The sequence below is a fragment of the Prionailurus viverrinus genome, chromosome B3, assembly GCF_022837055.1.
Source record: "Prionailurus viverrinus isolate Anna chromosome B3, UM_Priviv_1.0, whole genome shotgun sequence".
NCBI classification, from domain to species: Eukaryota; Metazoa; Chordata; class Mammalia; order Carnivora; family Felidae; genus Prionailurus; species Prionailurus viverrinus.
In genome coordinates, this window is record NC_062566.1 from 8,467,360 (window position 1) to 8,487,675 (window position 20,316).

General features: G+C 41.3%; 1 protein-coding gene across 8 annotated transcripts in view; it reads left to right on the forward strand.

Annotated features, from left to right (window-relative positions):
* MCTP2 (multiple C2 and transmembrane domain containing 2) overlaps positions 1 to 20,316 on the forward strand; it is a 239,124-nt gene that overhangs the window by 115,708 nt on the left and 103,100 nt on the right. For all 8 annotated transcript variants that reach the window (XM_047862403.1, XM_047862406.1, XM_047862404.1 and 5 more), the window contains 2 exons: positions 9,589 to 9,775; positions 12,386 to 12,479. In XM_047862403.1, the coding sequence (XP_047718359.1) occupies positions 9,589 to 9,775; positions 12,386 to 12,479 (281 nt within the window). The remainder of the gene's footprint in view (positions 1 to 9,588; positions 9,776 to 12,385; positions 12,480 to 20,316) is intronic.

Genomic DNA, 20,316 nt, shown 5'->3' on the forward strand with positions numbered 1-20,316 from the left:
GTTGGTCATCTTTTCCAAACCAAGGACTCCGGAACCTTGGGTTCAGAGAGGTGCCTGGGGCTCGGCCCTTGGAGAACGGAGAGTCTGCTAAAACCTCTGTCGTGAAGCCAGAGCAGCTCAGCCCTTGCCTGTCGTCTGCACTGGGGTTCAGACTGAGGGAAAGTCCTCTTGCTGAGATCTAAACATTGAGGACAGCTCCTCTAATGGGACCCCTGATTTTCACCGACGAGGAAAGGCGGAGGCCCAGAGAAGTGCGTGTTTTTCTGTCAGCAGGGAACTTAGAGGCGGAGATGGGACGAGACCCAGCGAACCCAGTCCCTTGTACGCTGCTTTTTCTGCGTAAAATACTGAGCACAGTGACTGGCACACAGAGCGTTGGCTCTTCCTGCCGTCGCCCCGTCCCTCCTCAGCAGCTCTCCTGAGGTAGACGGGTGGCGAGTTTGGTACCCACGGAACATTCCTCTGGTGTTTTCTCAGTGGAGGTACCGTGTCCCGGGGGACTGTCCGGCATGTTGCAGGAGGTTTAGGAAATCTGGCTCTCACCCACCTGATTCCGGATACTCGTCTCTCTCCCCAGTGGTTGTGTGGGAGATATACACACGGCACATCCACATTCCATCCCACGTATCCAGACACCCCCCCCCCCCCCAGGGGAACAGCATGTCACCAGTTGAGACCTCAGCTCTTCCAGCCTATCTGGGGCACAGCCCGGGTTGCAGGGCTTCACTTGGCCCTCTTGTCCCCAACACTCTGCTGAGCCCACAGCTGGCCGCCATTGCTTTATTGCCAACCTCGTGGTTTCGGTTGGTGCTTTTGGATAGCAGACTAGGTCCTGTCACCCTCCGGCTCCCGCAGGAGGTCTCCCCCTGGTCATTTTGCAGATATAACCCGTCAGATGACTTTAGCCTGCTCTTGTCTCTCCCTCCTGCACCCACACAGGGTAACTGAGGCACTTCTGACGCTCCCCACTACTTCTGACACTTGTCACCGCTGTGACATTGCCAGTGCCCTCCCAACGCTCACGGTTAGGAGCCCCAGAAACTTCGTGCTGGCCCAGGGAGCAAGGATTGGTTACGTCAGTGCCGGGATACAGAGGATCCCTTGTCCCAAAGCGCCACCTGAGTGGCGGGAATTTGGGTTTCCAGGGATGAATGGCAAACGTGTTATTTTAGGAGGTGCCAGGACTAATGCCCTCTCGCCTCACACATCGCTGTGCTGCCACCTTTCCTTCACACAACAGGAAGTGCTTTGCCAAATGAGTGTTGAGTTTCTTCGTGGCCACGAAAAACCATGTAGAATGTCCAATTTAGTCTATGTTTTGTCATTTGAGCATCCATTTATTTTAGCGATTTCCTGTTTGCAACTTAGCCATGTACCTGGCCTGGGGGTCATGACGTCCTTCCTCTTCATGGCTTTTAAAGGCTTCTTTTGGTATCCTTTCCCTTTTCCCTCTGCTGAGGTACAAACGATAGCAAAGGTATCTCTTGGGAGCTGACTACGCAGCATTACCCTGAAGCCAACTTCCAGGTGGGGTGACAGACCTCCCCTAAGATATCTCCTGCTCCTCAGAGTTAAACAGGAGGCGGAGCCGGCATGGGCACACCCCAGACCTGTTACATCCGGGTCCTCCTTCCTTTCAATTTCACGCTTCTTTCCTTCTCGTTTCATTTTGTTGTCGTTGTTGTCATTGGAAGGCTCAGTTGTTTCATCTCCCAGGGCTGGGGAAATACCTTTTTGCATGAAGAAGCTCTCTGACAGTGTGAATGAGTCATGAACGTCTGTTAAGACCTCTCGCGTAATTTGTTTTTGGATCACACCTTGATGCTAGTACTCGAAAGCCCCACGTGGCCTCTCTGCGGAAATTCTTTTCGAGATTAATTTTGAGATTTTCCTCAAACGTTCCCCGCAACGTTCGCAACTGAACTTATGCAATTTAAGAAAAAGAAATATGGATAGTAAAAGTCATGTATATATGAATATATATATCGTATATATATATATATGTATACATATATATATATATGAGATATATATATATATCTCAAAAACAGTATAGACAGTTTTTGAAACTTTGTAGAAGTCTGCAGGGAATAGGGGCTATCTTCAAGGACTTGATGTAAAGGACATCTGTTGACCGAAGGATTGAGCCATGGCATTGGCCTTGGCCTTGGTGGGTTGCTAGCTTGATCGTGGTTCAGACATGGGCCTGCCTGATGGCCAGCCACCGCCAGGATCTCCTAAGTCACCTGGAGCTTTCTGAAATCCTCTTGTACGAGGCTCCCTCTGCAGTCTTCTGAGACTCTTCTCAGAGTCTTCTCAGTCTAACTGAGCCACAAGTTAACCCAAGGGGAGGTTCAAGGCTGGTGAGATAAAGGTGTTTGAACAGATCCAATGCCCTCTGGACCATCGTACCTACTAACTCCACTGTTTGTCCAAGAGCACAAATAAAACAAAACAAAATGGGAAAAAAAAGCAAACAAAAACACCAAAAAAAGCAACACGACACGACACAAAACAACAGTCTCTGATTTTAAAGGCCATCAATGGTCCAGAGACAGCGAACTTTTCAGGGGAGTAAGAAATAAAGTTGAACTTTATTTCTAAGTTGAACCTGCTCCAACTTGTAACCAAGATGGCAAGAGTATAGATATAGGTTATCCCATTGCAAACCGGGGCCATTTCAAAATAATCCTTTTGTTTTCTGAAAGTGTATTTTACAGTTCAAGGCGGTTTTAGACATTCACTCATTATTATAGAATATTCTAGGCTTCACTGGGTTTTGAAAAGTTAAGAAGGAGAATGTGCAAGTCCATTTCAACGGGGCTGCCTCAGAGGCAGCCCTCGGCCCCGCATGGTGCCTTGGAAAAGTGGTGCTAACATTGTACTGGTTTATTAGTGACGCTGATGCCATAGAGAACCGGGGCTGGAATATTTCTCCGGACAAATTGCACCACGTGTCATTGATCTGCTTTTACAGTCAGGCTTGACACGTTCACCATTTTCTTCCTGTTCACCCCCTTCCTTAGCCTCTGAGATTTACAGCTTTTAAAACTACAGCACTCTTTTCTGCCCCTTGCATTTAAGTTAAAAGCTGACCAGTCTGTAATATAAAACAAGGAATTGTGGTAATGAATAAGAGGTTAAAAGCTATCATGGCAAGTGAAACTTGAGCAGGTTCGACTGACTGATATGGCAAAATGATGTGTTGAATTAAAACATTAAAATGCTGTGGGATTAATGGAGAAAGACAGGAACAGGAGGTCAGAAACAGTGCTAAATCAGCACATTATACGCCTGTGGGCTAGAGGAAAGCTTTACTACACAGGCCTGTTGCAGAAGGAAAAAAATAGTAATTGAGTCGTCATTTTCTTCAGGTGAGGAGAAACATAGACTTTTCAATCTGAGAAGCACCTAGGAAATATATTGATTGCCGTCCCTTTCTCATGTAGAGGAGGAATTAAACAATGCACAGGATTTCATTACAACAGCAACAACAAAAAAAACCACTGCCTTGGTCATTTGGGTTTTTTGACTTTGAGTTTCCTTGTGCCACTGGCCTTCGTTTGTTTGTTCGTTCGCTCTATTCAACAGAGAGCCCGTCATGTACCAGATGGCCTACAAAGTGCTGAGGATTCAGTGGAAGATGATACAGTGACGGATATAGTGCTGTCCTCAGAGTCTATAAAGTTCTGGGGCGGCTGCATGTGAGCAGGCAGTGACTTGGGGGAGGGAGGGAGCAGCTCCCTGGAAGGACAGAGGGCTAAGCTGGAAGCCTCTAAAGATGGCGGGTTGGCCTGACCAGGAGATTGGAGGAAGAACACTGTCCTAACACAGGCACTGCTCTTGTGTGTGAGGTCACACATGACGCCACAGGGACAGAAATTTGCCAGTGCTCATTAATCACGTAGATGCTCTGAGTATGTGTTTTCCACATCGTTCCCAACAGACAGCAATTTTATAAGCTTTATTGCTGGGTCAGATTTATTAACAAGTGTGTCATTGGATATGTTTGGCCACAGTTTCTTGGGCTGTGGTGAGTTAAACGCAAGGCTTTACAAATTATTTTTAGGTCAGTTTCCCTGATGACTTTGTCAGCGTGTCTGGATCGTCAGCAACCAACCTGGTAAAATTTTAAAATACTAACATTGGTGTAATTCACCATAGGCCAAATTATTAACATTTCTGTAGATCACTGGTCAGCAAACTAGGGCCCATGGGCCAAATCCAGATGGCTACCTGTTTTCGAATAAAGTTTTATCAACTACCAGCCTTGTTCGTTTGTTTACATTGTCTATTACTGCTTTCACGCTGCAAGGGGAGTTGAGTAGGTTCAGCAAAGACCACATGGCCCGTAGACTTCAAATATTTACTTTTTGGCCCTTTATAGAAAAAAATAGTTTAGGTGCCTATTATTTATTACCTATTAGTTGGTGTGACAATTGAGCCAATTCATTCTACGAGAGCCATTTTAGACCATCTATCTGCAAACTGAGTTTATTTTTCAAAGAAAATTTGCGTATATCCTAGGAAGCTAGGCTTTCATAAATGCTCTGAAAATGTTGCCATTTGTGTAGTTGGGGAAGAAATTTAGAGGCTACAAAATGGAAGGGAAACCAATACATAACAGTCCTTGTAAAATTCTGGAATTAGACAGTGAGTCTGCAGTGTTTATAAGAATGAGAAAGAAGGGAGGAGTGGATGGTATTTTAATTTGCCCAGAAAGCTGGGCTGAATTTATTCCCTAGCATTCCTGGAGGCTCCTGGTAACAGGGAGTTACACAGATAAAGAAAGCCTGGGGACAGAACACCAGATTCTGGAAAGCTTCAGTAGCACCAAGAGAGAATTAAGAGACCAACTAAACATTATGGTATTTTCTCAGGGCAAAATCGGAAACCCTTTAGAAAATAGAAGACACGACCTAAATGCTCCTTTCAAGGTTTTTTATGTTAAAAATGTCTTCGATGAAAGTATGTCAGATTTTTTTCTGTCTTAATGATTTTAGATTTCAGAGTACTTATCTTCACTTGAACCTAAAAAAAAAAAAAAAGTGTTCACCCAATCCTACAAAAAAAAAAAAAAAAAAGATATTTTGTTCACACAGTAACTTCCCTTTCTTCAGGAGGCTCAGAGAGTATTGTGATAATATCTGCAATTCGGAAAGACAAATCCTTTTTATTTTGTACTTATTTTTTTTTGAAGTCTTTGTTTGAATTCCAGGGAGTTAACATCGAGTGCTATGGTAGTTTCACGTGTCCACTACAGTAATTCAGCACTTCTGTACATCACCCAGTGTTCATCGGGATAAGGTCCCTCCTCAATCCCCATCACCTCATTCACCGATTCCCCCCCCCACCCCACCTCTCCTCTGGTAACCATCAGTTTATCCTGTATTATTAAGGGTATATATTGATTTGTCTCTCTTTTCCTTTGCTAGTTTATTTTGTGTTTCTTAAGGTCCACATATGAGTGAAACCATATGGTATTTGACTTATTTCACTTAGCATGATACATCCATCCATGTCATTGCAAATGGCAAGATTTCATTCCTCTTTATGGCTGATATATATGTGTGTGTGTATATATAAACATAAATATATATATAACATATATATCACATATATAACACATGTATAACACATATATTATATATAACATATATATCACATATATAACATATATCACACATATATAACATACATAATATATACATAACATATATCATATATATCATATATCACATATATAACATATATGTGTTACATATATATAACATATATACGTAACATATAATACACACACACACACATATATATATATAACATACATATTTCACATCATCTTTATTCATCAGTTGATGGACACTTGCATTGCTTCCATATCTTGGCTTATTATAAATAATGCTGCTACAAACATAGGCTTGCAGGTATCCCTTTGCATTAGTTTTCTTGTATTCTTTGGAAAAATCTACAGTAGTCCCATTGCTGGACCATAAGGTAGCTCTCTTTGTAACTTTCTGAGGAACATCCATAGTTTTCCACAGTGGCTGCACCAGTTTGCATAAGACAAGTCTCCTTTATAATTTTTTTTTTTATCCTGCTTTTGCTGATAATACAGTAACTCCTTCCTGGCTTGGCGTTAATATAAATAATTCTTCCAGCCTCTGGCTAATCTCCAGAGCTTCTGATTCTCCTTCAGACATGAGGATCAGCTGGAACAATGTGGGCTAAGGTTGGAATAGAGTAAAACAGAGGACAAGTTCTTGTATGGAATTCATTTCTTCTTACCCCCAGCTTTCCTCCTTTCTTCCAGAATGTGGAAATAAATGTGAAAGCCAGGTGGGTAGAAGAGAGAAGAGGGCAATTCAGTTGCAGAAAGTTTATAGAAAGTCCTCTTTAGATGGGGTGCCTGGCTAGCTCAGTGGGTAGAGCACATGACCCTTGATCTCAGGGTTTGATTTCAGGCCCCATGTTGGGTGTGGAACCTACTTTAAAAAATTTAAAAAGTCATGTTTTTTTTTATTTTTTGTAATTTTTAAAAAATGTTTATTTATTTTTGAGAGAGGCAGAATATGAGCAGGGGAGGGACAGAGATAGAGGGAGACACGGAATCCGAAGCAGCCTCTGAGCTGTCAGCACAGAGCCCGACGCGGGCCTCGAACCCACGAACCACAAGATCATGACCTAGGCTAAAGTCGGATGCCTATCCAACTGAGCCACCCAGACGCCTCTCCCTCCCCCTCACCCCGGCCCCAAACGTCATCTTTATATGGGAGCTAGTTGTTCACACTAGAGAGAGGGTAGATGTAAATTCATTCTTAATTCTTAAGATATCAATTTGCATAATGGGGCAGGGACCCTAAGAGGCTGGGTCATAACCCCGGTGCAGAAGGATTAGTGTTTAATTATGATTGACATGATGGTGATCTATCAATTTAATTTGTTCTTTTAAATCACTATGGAAATAAAAGTAAGTATTTGGCTAACCCCACTCATTAGCTAACGGGGCATGTAGACTGTAGGACCCTTTTATCTAAAATAGGCGGGGCTTGGGGTGCCTGGGTGGCGCAGTCGGTTAAGCGTCCGACTTCAGCCAGGTCACGATCTCGCGGTCCGTGAGTTCGAGCCCCACGTCGGGCTCTGGGATGATGGCTCGGAGCCTGGAGCCTGCTTCCGATTCTGTGTCTCCCTCTCTCTCTGCCCCTCCTCCATTCATGGTCTGTCTCTCTCTGTCTCAAAAATAAATTAAAAAAACGTTAAAAAAAAATAAAATAGGCGGGGCTGTCTTCATGTATGTGTTCTTTCTTCACCATCCAAAGAATGTTTCGAAATGGGGTAGGTGCAGAAGTTTCACAGGGGACAGAAATGCCTAAAAAGTTTGTGGAGATGTGTAATTTCTAAGAAGAAACCCAGTGTCTACTTTGCATTTTGCCTGATACGTGATTCAACATTTGTTTAATAAACTGCTCTATTCCAATGAGTTGTGCCTTGCAACAGGCAGTGTGAGAGTTTGCAGAGTTATTATAAACATGCTAACGCTGCTCACAGTCTTTGTAGATGACTTTTTAGAATTAACGTAAGGTTCGGTTTGGAATTATCGAAGAGAAATTTTCTCGTTGCCTAATGATGCATCATTTTTGGCCCCTAATTTGCCTCTTGTCTCCAAGTAACTTCTGGTTGTTCAAAAAACAAAGCCACCGCTATTAACAGGAAGGTAAAATTCAAAGGATGAAAATAAATTGTCATCAGTAATGATATTAAGATGAATGTTCCATAAATAGGTTATTGCTAATTTGGACTAATGAAAGCGACCACCAGAAAAAACTCTTCCAAATTTGGGTCATTTCTCTTTCCACAAGAAAGAGCTTTATTCAATGGAAATGCAAAAAAAAAAAAAAAAAAAAAAAAGTGAAATAATGCTTTGCAAAGTACTCCTAAGCAGATGTGCAACTGCTACATTGGGTAAAAATTTGTGGGTAGTTTTGTAGAAAAGGCTTCGTTATAAAGCACTTGACATTTCTTTCCTTCCAAGCCAAATTAATTCTCCATTTACATACTTGCTTATGAAAGACAAATATTTAGTAACCCCCATTTTCACGGCAGCAAACTTTAAAAGGTTCTTTATTGCCACACACAAAAAAGTTTTGATTCAGAGCAGAGAGGATTATTTAAAAAGACATTTTTCTCTAATGTGTCTCTGGGAGATACACGTGAATTTATTACACGCAAAAGCTCTAATTGCCATCCCTTCTCAAAACTGGAATCGCGTTTGGAAATTAGGAAATAAATTACCCACACCTATTTAATTTTAGGTACGTATCAGTATTAACATATATATTTTATTCTGTAGTGAGACCTGGTATAGAATTTTAATATTACTGATATTTTTCTCTTTACTTGGGAAGAGATTGCAAGGTTTCCAATTTATTTAACCGGCGCTCATTATATGTCATGTGGCTCAAAATTGTCATTGCTTTATGTGTTGGGTAAGTTTACCTATTTCGAACCATCTGCAAACATGCAAAGTCCATTCAAGATTTAGGCTAAGAATCAATCGATTTATCGTTGTGCCACGTTGTGAGAGGCAGGGATTCCTTTATACAGTCTTGAATATTCATCTCACTCAATAACTATGGAGGGAAAATGAGAATTAACACACGCGGGCGCACACACACGTATTAGAAGTGGGAACTACCACTGCGTACCCTTCCTCCCTCGACTCGACCCTACCTTTTTCATCCACCTGTGCGTAAACAAAGCAGGTGTGGCCCAGCCAAACCCAGAGTTGTCAGTGTTAAAGCAAATAAATGGCTTAGCACCTCAGCCCTCCTTTTTGGTGTTTGTTTCTGTATATAAATGTGTTTGAGGTTTCCAGCATCCCCAGAACATTGGCTGTTGAGAGACGGAAAACATGCAATTCATAGCAGATGGGTGAAGCCTTTTCCTGGCAGTGTTGCCGAAATGGGATCAGTCAACAGCATTTCATGCTCCATTTGTCCAAGAGCAGTCCACCTGGGGAAACCCTGTGGAACCGTGCCTATTAGGAAAACACCTTAACACGTTGCTTTAAATAAAAACTCACCAGTTGGCACTTCTCGGGAAGCAAATAGTTTCTCCAGTGAGCCCTCTGCCACTTTCACTTCTTTGGTCTTTTCTCCCTTTTTTTCAACCGCGACCATTTATTTTCTTTGCTGGCGAAAGACGCGAGGCAGAGAAGCCGTCTAGAGCCCTCCCCCGCAATGCTTGACCTTGGAACTTTTTTCTGCCTACTTCTTGAGCTCATTGTCTTCCGGCAGACCTCATGTGGCATAGATCTGCCTCTTTTTTTCACCTGCCATCCCCTCTGTGTTGCCTTCTCTTTGGTTTCATTAGTGTGTCCCCCCCCCCCCGCCCCCCTTAATCTTAGGGTGTGTTAGGCTGGGAGTGAGAATTATGAGCCAGGGAGCCCCTGTGACCTTCACCGCTCAAGAAACGCATGCCGAGAGGGAGTGGGGTTTGGGGGATGATGAAATAAAAATCGGGTGCTTTGGGGGGCCAGCAGCGGCCAGGAGGTAATCCCTTTTCGTTCTCTGGTTCCTACAACTTTTCCAGGTGCAAAGTGGATATCGCAGCGCTGCCTCTGAAGCAAGCCAACTGCTTGGAGCTGCCCCTGGAGAGCTGCCTGGGGGCCCTCCTGATGCTGATCACGCTCACTCCCTGTGCTGGCGTCTCCGTCTCTGATCTGTGCGTGTGCCCCTTAGCAGACCCCGGCGAGAGAAAGCAGATTGCCCAGCGATATGTGAGTGCTCTGCCTCGCCACCCCGCTGCTCCCCACCACCTCCGCTTTGGAGTTGAAACAACGTCTATGAATTAAGAAAAAAAAAATGCATGAAAAGAGATCTTTGTCCACAGTTTAATGGCATGTCTCATAAAACAAGACATCAGATCGAGAGGTTAATGCATTAGCGAGAAGGTGAAAGTCGATTAGGCTTTGCTGTTTTGAAAGCCGAAAATGGTGTTTTGGATTTTCAGCGTTCAGAAACTCTTCGGAGAACGTTGAAATCCACAAGGAGGCAAACTTGTTTAGCATGCCTGCATATGTAAAAATGAATTTTAATAGAAGTTCACAGAGATAGCCTTTTTTTTTTTTCTTTTTCAACCAGCCATCAGGTTGGCTATGTTACACCCACCTTTCCAGAACCTCTGAGAATCGAGTGAGAAAGTGCTTCTGTCTCATAAAGCAACGCAAAGCCCCGGACAGGCACAGAATGGTGTTCTGTACTACCCTGGATAATAAAGGCAGTGTGTGATTTTTGCCTGAGTAGTTGCAATGCGCTTACAAGTCCACTCAGCATTTTTAAATCCAATGGCTTCGTTGCTCTTCATTTATTTTCTGTACTCGGGCTTTCTAGGTCTCCTTATTTGCATTCTGTTTTTATCCCGTCTTCTTTGTAAATCGATACGTTTATCTTATGGCTGCACACGAAAGGCATGTTTTAGAAGAACAACACGAAAATGAAGCAAAGAAGAATCCCTATTTAATGGGAATATTATTCTCAGCGTTAACTGTAGGGCCTCCAAAATCCTTCACTGTGAGGTGTATTGATTAATTGAATAGTTCTTTATCTTCGGGAGTACAAAACCCAACCACACATCTTATTGTCAACGCGGACTTTGTGCCAGGTTGGCCTGTTCTAGAGGCGTTTCTACAAAATCCACTATTAATATTCTTTGATGACTTCAGTCAAGCGTATGAAAATTTGATGATAAAACTTAAAACTTTCCCCTGGACTTTCCCATGGAGAAATTACCAAACTTACCAAATTCACGAGGAGGGTCATGTATTTACAAAGTGATTTTAAGTAAGATCATCCTGGCTGCTTTGAATAATGCCTCAGGAATTGAGGAGTACTACTGGAAAATGGGTTTTAAGAGGCTCATCAAAACAGAAATTTTTTTTGTGTTTTCAGCTAAAGAGCTGGGCAGCGTGTTAGAGGGACAGAAGGCCATGTCAGAAACACAAGTTCCAGACTTCTTGAGTTTTAGCTTGTGAGACTAGATCATACTGAAGGCATTTTCACATTTAAACAGTAAAAGTATTTATTTCAAATGTTTTCATTTAGATTAAAATATTTTAAACTAGCTTTATTAAAAACTGCAGGTTTTGTTTTGTTTTTTGGGTTTTTGTGTTGTGTTTTTTTTTTTTTTCTTTAGGTTGGAAATACACAGCAGAAACAACTTTCAAAAGTGTGTAGAAATGATGCATAGTAAGTTAGGCACACCTGAACTATTATTAAGTTATTGTTACTCTATCCTGAAATGTCTAAATAACAAGGATTTTACTATCCTCCCATAAATCCCCAAGGCCTGCTTATCACAGGTTTTTAGCAAATGATACAACGATAGCGGAAATATTATATCCAAAAGTTTTAAAGCAGCGTCTTTTCAGCAACTGTATTCTGGAGGCATGCAGAGATACTTTATCCGCTTATCTCTTTCATGCACCATTTCGGAAGGATGCCGTGTACAGAGATACCGAAATATTGCTATCCATGCAATATACATAATTCTTTTTTTTTTTTTTAGTTTTTTTTAAACATTTATTCATTTTTGAGAGACAGAGAGACAGAGCATGAGTAGGGGAGGGGCAGAGAGAGAGGGAGACACAGAATCCGAAGCCGGCTCCAGGTTCTGAGCTGTCGGCAGAGCCCGACACGGGGCTCGAACTCACGGACTGTGAGATCATGACCTGAGCCAAAGTCGGAAGCTTAACTGACTGAGCCCCCCAGGCCCCCCTGCGATATGCATAATTCTTAAGGATTTTCAGGATGTACACTCAAGCATTGGCTCATGCAAACTGAAAAATAAAATAGGTGTGAATACAGGGTGATACTACATGCTCAGTGTTGAATTTAATGAGGTGGCTAAAACGTGAACCAGAAAACGCACACTCTTTCCATCCCAGCTCTCTTTCCAGTAGTAATAAGTATCTGCGAAGTGTCCAAGTTGGGTCCTCTGGTATCCATAAATTTTGTACTAACAAGGTCAGAATAATGTTGCCTTTTCGAGTGATTTAAAACTTTTAATCAAGAGAAAGAAGGGGAAGAAGAGAATGAAAAATGAAAAAAGAAAGAGAGATGTACCACATTTTGGGATACCCGTGCCATCAGTGGGGGCGATGTTAAGAGTAGATTGTGTGTGTGTTATAATTGGTTTATTCTGAAGTCCCTTTTAATCGGTTGCTATGAATGCCTACCTGCCCCATTGACATAATGCACTTTGGAACTTTTCTAAGCTTTGCACGAGAAAGGTGATGATAAATCTAGAATGTACTTCTGTAGGACTTGATGGCATTAAATAGTATACTAGAAAGTCATTCTCATGCATAATCTACTTTGCTCCCCCTTAGTGCTTACAGAATTCCCTGAAAGATATGAAGGACGTCGGCATTTTACAAGTGAAGGTCTTAAAGGCAGTAGATCTCTTAGCAGCGGATTTCTCAGGTATAAACATTTTTAATTCATTTTCATTTTTGTTTATTTCCCGCTCTGAAGTGATCCGATGACAAAGCAAAATGTCTTCATGGGGCGCCTGGGTGGCTCAGTTGGTTAAGCGTCCGACTGCGGCTCAGGTCATGATCTGCTGGTCTCGGGAGTTCAGGCCCCGCGTCGGGCTCTGTGATGAGAGCTCAGAGCCCGGCGCCTGCTTCGGATTCTGTGTCTCCGTCTCTGCCCCTCCCCCACTCATGCTGTCTATCTCGCATCAATAAATCAACTTAAAAACTAAAGAAAAAAAATAATGATAAAACTAAATGTCTTCATGAGCGAAAGCGTATACACACAGCCATTATGCTCTTTCGTATATTAAGGAGGGCACTTGCTGTGATGAGCACTGAGTGTTGTATGGAAGGGATGAATCACGGGATTCTACTCCTGAAATCAAGGTAACACTCTGCGGTCCCTAACTAGACCTTAAATAAAACATTTGAAAACAAACAAACAAAAAACCCAAATAGAGTAATAGAAGAAAAAAAAAGATGCATTTAAGCAGGTTTTTTTCCACTTAACCTTTTTCACAAAATCGTTTTTTTTTCAAATAATTGTCTTTCTTTAAAAAAAATTTTTTTTAATGTTTATTTTTGAGACAGAGGGAGACAGAGCGCACGTGGGGGAGGGGCAGAGAGAGAGGGAGACACAGAATCTGAAACAGGCTCCAGGCTCTGAGCTGTCAGCACAGAGCCCGACGCGGGGCTCGAACTCACGAACAGTGAGATCATGACCGGAGCCGAAGTCGGATGCTTAATCGACTGAGCCACCCAGGCACCCCTCAAATAATTTTCTTATGGTTAGGTAACATACCAGTCCATTTATTTGGCTTTCAAATATTTTCGTGGATGATTAGTGCCATTGCTTTATTTATTAAATTTCTGAGAAATTTTGACTAGAGTACCTCAGAAGACAGATCCGACCCCCTGCCTTCACTCCTTGCCGTGCTCTGTTCTGGAAGCATTTTGTCCTTCACAATGTAAGAGGATGTGGTGGTTGGTAAACTTAAACCTGGTTGTGCGTCTAGCTGGTGCTTCTCAGAAACAGTAGCCAAAGTCTCGGCCATGGGACCACGTTGCAGTTGACGTGGTCTTATACGCAATTTCTCTTGGTACTTCTTGAACTTGAACTTTTAACTTTTTTTTTTTAATGTTTGTTTATATTTGAGAGCAAGAGAGAGAGAGACAGAGCATGAGCAGGGGAGGGGCAGAGAGAGAGGGAGACACAGAACCTAAAGCAGGCTCCAGGCTCCGAGCTGTCAGCACAGAGCCCAACATGGGGCCTGAACTCACAGATCATGACCTGAGCTGAAGTCAGGCACCCAACTGACTGAGCCACCCATGTGCCCCACGAACTTGAACTTTTATTTATTTATTTATTTATTTATTTATTTATTTATTTATTATTTTTTTCATTTATTTTATTTTTTTATTTTTTTTTCAACGTTTATTTATTTTTGGGACAGAGAGAGACAGAGCATGAACGGGGAGGGGCAGAGAGAGAGGGAGACACAGAATCGGAAACAGGCTCCAGGCTCCGAGCCATCAGCCCAGAGCCTGACATGGGGCTCGAACTCACGAGCCACGAGGTCGTGACCTGAGCTGAAGTCCTACACTTAACCGAGCCACCCAGGCACCTCTATTTTTTTTTTTTAATTAATGTTTGTTTATATTTGAAAGAGAGAGAGACAGAGACAGAGCACAAGCGGGGGAGGGGCAGAGAGAGAGGAGACACAGAGTCCAAAGCAGGCTCCAGGCTCTGAGCCGTCAGCACAGAGCCCGACGTGAGAGTTCAGACTCATGAACTGTGAGATCATGACCTGAGCCGAAGTCGGACGCTTAACCAACTGAGCCATCCAGGCGCCCCAAACTTTCCTTTCTTTAAAACTTTTCCAGTTTATGAAAACACTCAATTCACCCATTTCACATGTGCCTTTGACATTAGTCGTTTAATGATCACTACATTTAGAGCATCACTACATTTAGAGCATCTACTAGTTTTCCGGAGCCGATTATTTTCCCTTCAGTCTGAATGTTTCAATATAGTACTTTCTGAATCTATGATTGCTGATGTCTCAGGAAATGTTGTTGCAAACACAAGAACTCATTCGTGCCTTAGAACAATATTTTCAGAAATTCTGTCTGTAGTTGTGTGTTTTTGAATCTGTAGGAACTAACGGCAATGCATTAAAAGTTTTTCTTTTAAAAAAAGGTTTTTTTTTTTTAAAGTCTTGTTTACAACCGCAGCCGTATGTGGAAACACATTTTTAAAACCTCCTTAATTTCACCCGTCCTGACAGGTACCCTTTCTGCATCCCCCCAAACTAGTATTTACGGAGGTGTTTCAAGTCAATGTCGCTTTTCCAAACAGTATTTTGACTATTAAAGTGAATAAGAGAGGAACCTAAAAAAAAAAAAAAAAAAAAAAAAAAAAAAAAAGCCAGGAGACAAAGCAAAACTCTCTTTTCAGAAGAATAATTTTGGGGAGAAATGTTGTCATTTTGTCATTTTCTTTATAGTCAGGATTCTCGTAGATAGTTTTGGAGTGGCTGAAGACAAGTACCAGAAGATTCCAGTCACAAAAAGCGGTGGTTACAAATCCAGTCATGCTGTGTGGTTTGACTAAATGCCCTGATGTTTCACTGTCTCTGTATTATTTATGGGAAAATTATCACTCGGAATTGAAGCAAAGTTCCTTGTCATTAGCTAAACATGTCTTTAGACCATATTGATCTTTATTTTTAGAACCAAATTTCACAGTCTGTGTTCTTTATTGGCTGGCAGGCTCCTGAGTGAATCCTCTGGTCTATTCTCAACCAGGATGTTGCTTTAGGGCAACAAAGTGGACCTAATGCAGAGAGTTGTAAAGCAAATTTTCTATATGAAGAAAAGAAATGAATTCAGACTGCAGGGAGGTAGCAATAGCGATGTCATTAATACCTGCAAGAGGTTAGCGTCTGTATCATATGGTGGGGACTCACACATTATCTGTTATTATTGTTACCAATTCAATTGCTATGCGGTGAAAAACGCTGTCTGCTGGTGAATCAGAAGAGGTATGTATACCCAAGATTGTCAGTACCAGAAACATTTAAGAAATAGGTAACCAATTATACCCCATGCCCAGCCTTTTCCAGCCTGCTGTACTTTATAAATGAGCAGTTCTATGGCAGTGGCTCCGGAAACAAAGCATTCACTCCTGCAAATAAAAAAAGAAATGTATTTACTCTGAATAACCAGGGGCGTTCTCATTTTAGACAGTACAAAAGGGAACTTTCCTACCTTCCTACTTCTGTTCCCTACTTTTTGATCATTCTTTTTTTCTTACAAACAATACTGAATAACCACAATAACGGATGCTTTAAGTTTGTTTTACAGAAGATTCCGGGAGAACATTGATAAAGCTAACGTTCAGGGAGAGATCTTGGTAGTATTGTGTATGGAGGTTATTGTTAAGAGTCCGCAGAGTACAGAGTACATGTCCTAGAAGGGCGATGAAGGCACTTGGTAAGCCTTCTTGTCAACGGTTTGCCCATTTGGAAGTGATCTCTGTCTTAGCAAGGAGGACTTCAAAAAAGAAAATATTAACCGCGCATTGCCACTGCGATCAAAGTATGATAGTCTCTTTTAGTGGTTATTGGTGTTGTGATTATCTAATCAGAAAAATACAGCCTAATATAATTATGGAGTCATGAGAAGAAATTAAACTTTGGAGACATTAAATCCCCATTACTTTGCTAATATTTTAGAACATTGAAATAGTAGATGTATATATGATATACATAATATATATATACTTTATATAACTTTGTATATATACGTATATGTATATACATATGTGTGTATACTATCTACACACAAGCCTAATCACTAAAGTGAATTTTTTTCCAAATGAGAAGTAAAAATGTGCTTTTTAAATGAAGAAAAAAAAAAGTGTACCTTTCCAAATGTGTTAGAAGATATTAATAATGTAAACTTACGTATATCACCAGTATTAAGATATTTACAAAAGATAAAGGCTTCAGTGCTCTAATGGATAAAAAAGATATTTATTAGTTTTGAATTCACACATTCTTTTATAAATATGCCATTCTGTTGTGTGATGGAACCGATTCAACGCTCATATGTTTGAATTTATAGGTAGCTTGGTATTTTTTTTTTTTTTATGTCTGGCGTTTGTTTGTATATAAGTGAGACGACGCTTAAAAAATCCGGAGTAATGTATCTTCTCTTGCAGTCGGTCCGTCTAAAATTGGTGAAAGACATTTTAATGTTCTCTACAGCCAATATTAGATGTGGATGGCCATAAGCAGTCATTCTAATAGAAGAGCCTGTCAGATATTTTTATTAAAGAGTTTGTCTCACAAACCCCTTGAGTCCAACGTAACCTAACATTTTTAAGTAATAGGTTGTCCATTCTGATGCTATTACTTCTGTAGTAAAGCAGGCCATAGCCTTGATTCACGAAACAGATGATAAATTGTACTTTGAGACTCAAGGTGAGGCTAGCTGTCGGTAATGCTTAATGAGACCCACATATGCCACTCAGCTGCTGCCAGTCTTAAAACTCAGCTGTTTTGAGAAGAAAGTAACCCACATTCTAATGAAGTGAGAGGAAGATTTTGTTCAGGACAGAGCTGAGAAATGATGTGTGCAACAGGTTCCCTCTATGGTAAAGCCCTCAGAGAGGGCTTTGCCCGGGGCTACAACAGATTCATGAGTTAATACCGTGGGGAAAAAAAACAGAGTTTGTATCATGAAGGATAATGATGTAGGCGACAGACAAATAGAAAAATTGTTAAAGAACTGAGCCTTTTCTCATCAGGTTTGTATTTCGGTACAAACGACAATGCTTAACCTACCTATTGAGAGAGCAACCACTGAAAAGTGGGAAACTGTTTACTATATGTTCAGCACACATCGGGAGGATTGTTCTGGAGAGCCTTATAATTGGTAGACTATGGTGGGAAACCTGCTAGATTTTAACATTAAGGGGTTGCTTCCATGTTTCTGTATTGAAGCCATCATAACTACCATGCACATAAAGAAGGTACCTGCCAAATTCAACACCTAGTCGATGACTCTTATATTCTCCGAATCAAGATGTGGGTTTCACACGTCTTCCTTCCTGTTAATTAAGCCTCCTCTTTATTCTTTACAATAATTCTTATATGTTGACATCCTTTCCCCCAGGGAATCTTCTAGCGGTAAGACTGGCTATTGTTCGGTCTCCCTCTGCTTCATTCTTCTACCCTGTTACCACTGCCAAGGTGCCCCTACCCATTAAGAATTCTGGGCATAAAATGGGGGTTGTAGAAACGTAGGAGAGTTTTCTTTACCTCACCAAGCCAACGGTAGCAAAAGATCATGCGGAGCAGCGTGGCAAGCCCACCTCCTTGTAGAATGACAATAAATAATGTGACAATGTAATGGAATACAGATCTCAGTATCTCTCCTCTTTGTGGCACAATCCTATCTTAAGTCTTCGCGTTCCTGTCATGGTAATGATCTGTCCGCCATGATGAGAACCTGGGGAGGTGTCTATCGAGAGACGACGAAGGAACAAACCGGAAATACCATCTTGGCTCACACCCTAGAGTTACTTGTTCTCCGGGGACTTTTCTTGCATCCTTGCAACTTCTTTGGCACATTTTGCCCTACAAAACCCACCCATCAGAGGCAAACAGCTTTCAAATATGTCTGGATCTTCGTGACTTCTTGGCAGTAGGGTTGCCACGTGGACCCTTTCTCTGTTGCCAGTGGTGATAAGACAACTGCCATATATATATATATATATATATATATATATATATATATATTTGTTATTGTGAAGTAGCTTCATTTGATAAATAAGCAGGATAGGGTCCCCAGTAGCACCTGATCCAGGAGAACAAAGATACATGTAATTCCCAAATCCCCACCTTCTTTCCAAGGAGCCCAGTATAGCTTCCCAGTTGCTTTCAAGACTTGTGTCAACTAAGTCAGCTTGGTGGCGGATCTAGTGACCTTCAAGAAATATTCATTGAGTACCTACTGTACCTCAGACACACCCTTAAGGAACTTGGTGGCTCAGCCTTTCTCAGAGTTGCCTGTAGGGGGCAGCAGGTATCATGGAAGTGAATGAAGACCTTGCTCAAAATCTGGGTGGTGTTTCCAGTTCCCAGTGCCATTAGGAGGAGCTCTTGGTCTGTTGTTCCACACACAGGGATCATCTCTCCTGCCTGGGGTAGAGTTCTCCATTCATTCAGTGAATGAGCCTTAAGAGATCGTGACTCAGGGGTTAAGTCAATCGGTGTTCAATGCAATGACTTACTCGTCAAAGATGGAACTCAGTCCCCATTTTTTTACTCTTTATTTTTATGGTAGCTGCTTTCATTCTAATCCATATCTATGATGGTGTAAGACAGACGCAGAAATGGAGAACTATTTTAAATCTTGGTTCTACCACATACTGGCCTTAGGTCCCCTTCCCCGCGGATATTTTGAGGGTTAATGAAAACCTACATGAACGTGCCTGACACATATTGCATGTTCAATAAATACTATTTCCATTTTTCATTAAATCTATTTGAGTAGATTATCATTGATGTGGAGAAGTCCAAAGATTATTGTCTTAATATTTTGTTTATAATTTTCTATCAAATAACGTCAGAAATACCAGGATTTCTCATTGCACTTGGCTTTTCAGCGAACACTTTGAGAAATCTAGTTACCGGTCTAAAATGTTTTTTCTTTTGGTTCTGTTTCTGCTGCCTGATAAAAGTAAAGAAAAAAAAAAAAGTGTTTCCTGGTAGGAAAATTCTTAATACTGGTTTAATACTTAAGCCACTTTAGTGCTCGCCTTCACATTTTGATAATCTGAATAACAGTTTTATCAATATAAAATACTTTTGCGGGGCTCATCAGTTTTTTTTGTTACATACAAGAGCGCTATTCTGAAAAACTATTGACCAAAACACTTCATTTAGATCCCACACTGTAGAGTAGAAATATTCCAGCCATATGCTGCAATCATGACTTTTGAGTAGTTTCTATAAATTATTACATTGACTATGAATTTTTTTGATTGTTTTTTGTTTTCTTCAAAACATGACTGCTTGTATCGGAGGAAAAGAGTCTTACAGTTACCGTTCACTGGGAATTTTAAGTCACCTGTCCATTTTCTGGTTTGTTTTCATTGTCTGTTTGAAGTTGTATCCATAGCAATACCTCTCCTCTGAAAGATGCCCTATTTTCAAAGGGACGACTGTAATTGCAATTTCTAAAAGCCTTAACAATAGTGATTGAATGCTTTTAATTTCCTTGAGAACTATTGGATAGCTGGGCTCAAATCAAGACCAACTTTTTAAAAACACATCAAAAACTATATAAATCTGTCTTTGGCTCGCCATCTGCTTTAATAGTCTGCCAAAGAACATGGGACTCTCGTCGGCGCAGCGTTTGGAAGTATGTGTAATATTTAGCAGTGTTTAAATTAGTAGGACCTTGAGAGCGAATGAACTCAGTGCGCTTTTGGCCTGCGAATTAACAAAGGAGTCACTTGGATCTTATTAGTTGGGTTCTTAGTAATTAATGAATTTTTTCAGCAAACATACCTGCTCTATGGGAGAGGCTGTGGTAGGCTCTGGGGATGTCTCAGGGAATAGGCATTGACCCTCGCTCCCACGTGAAGCGGCTAATTAAACCAGCAGGATCCACAGTTGATACTTGAACAGTAAGGGGCGGGGGTAGGAGCATTGAGAGTCTATATGGTCAAAATGGGCAAAAATTGGAATTTAACTCTTAATTTTTTAATG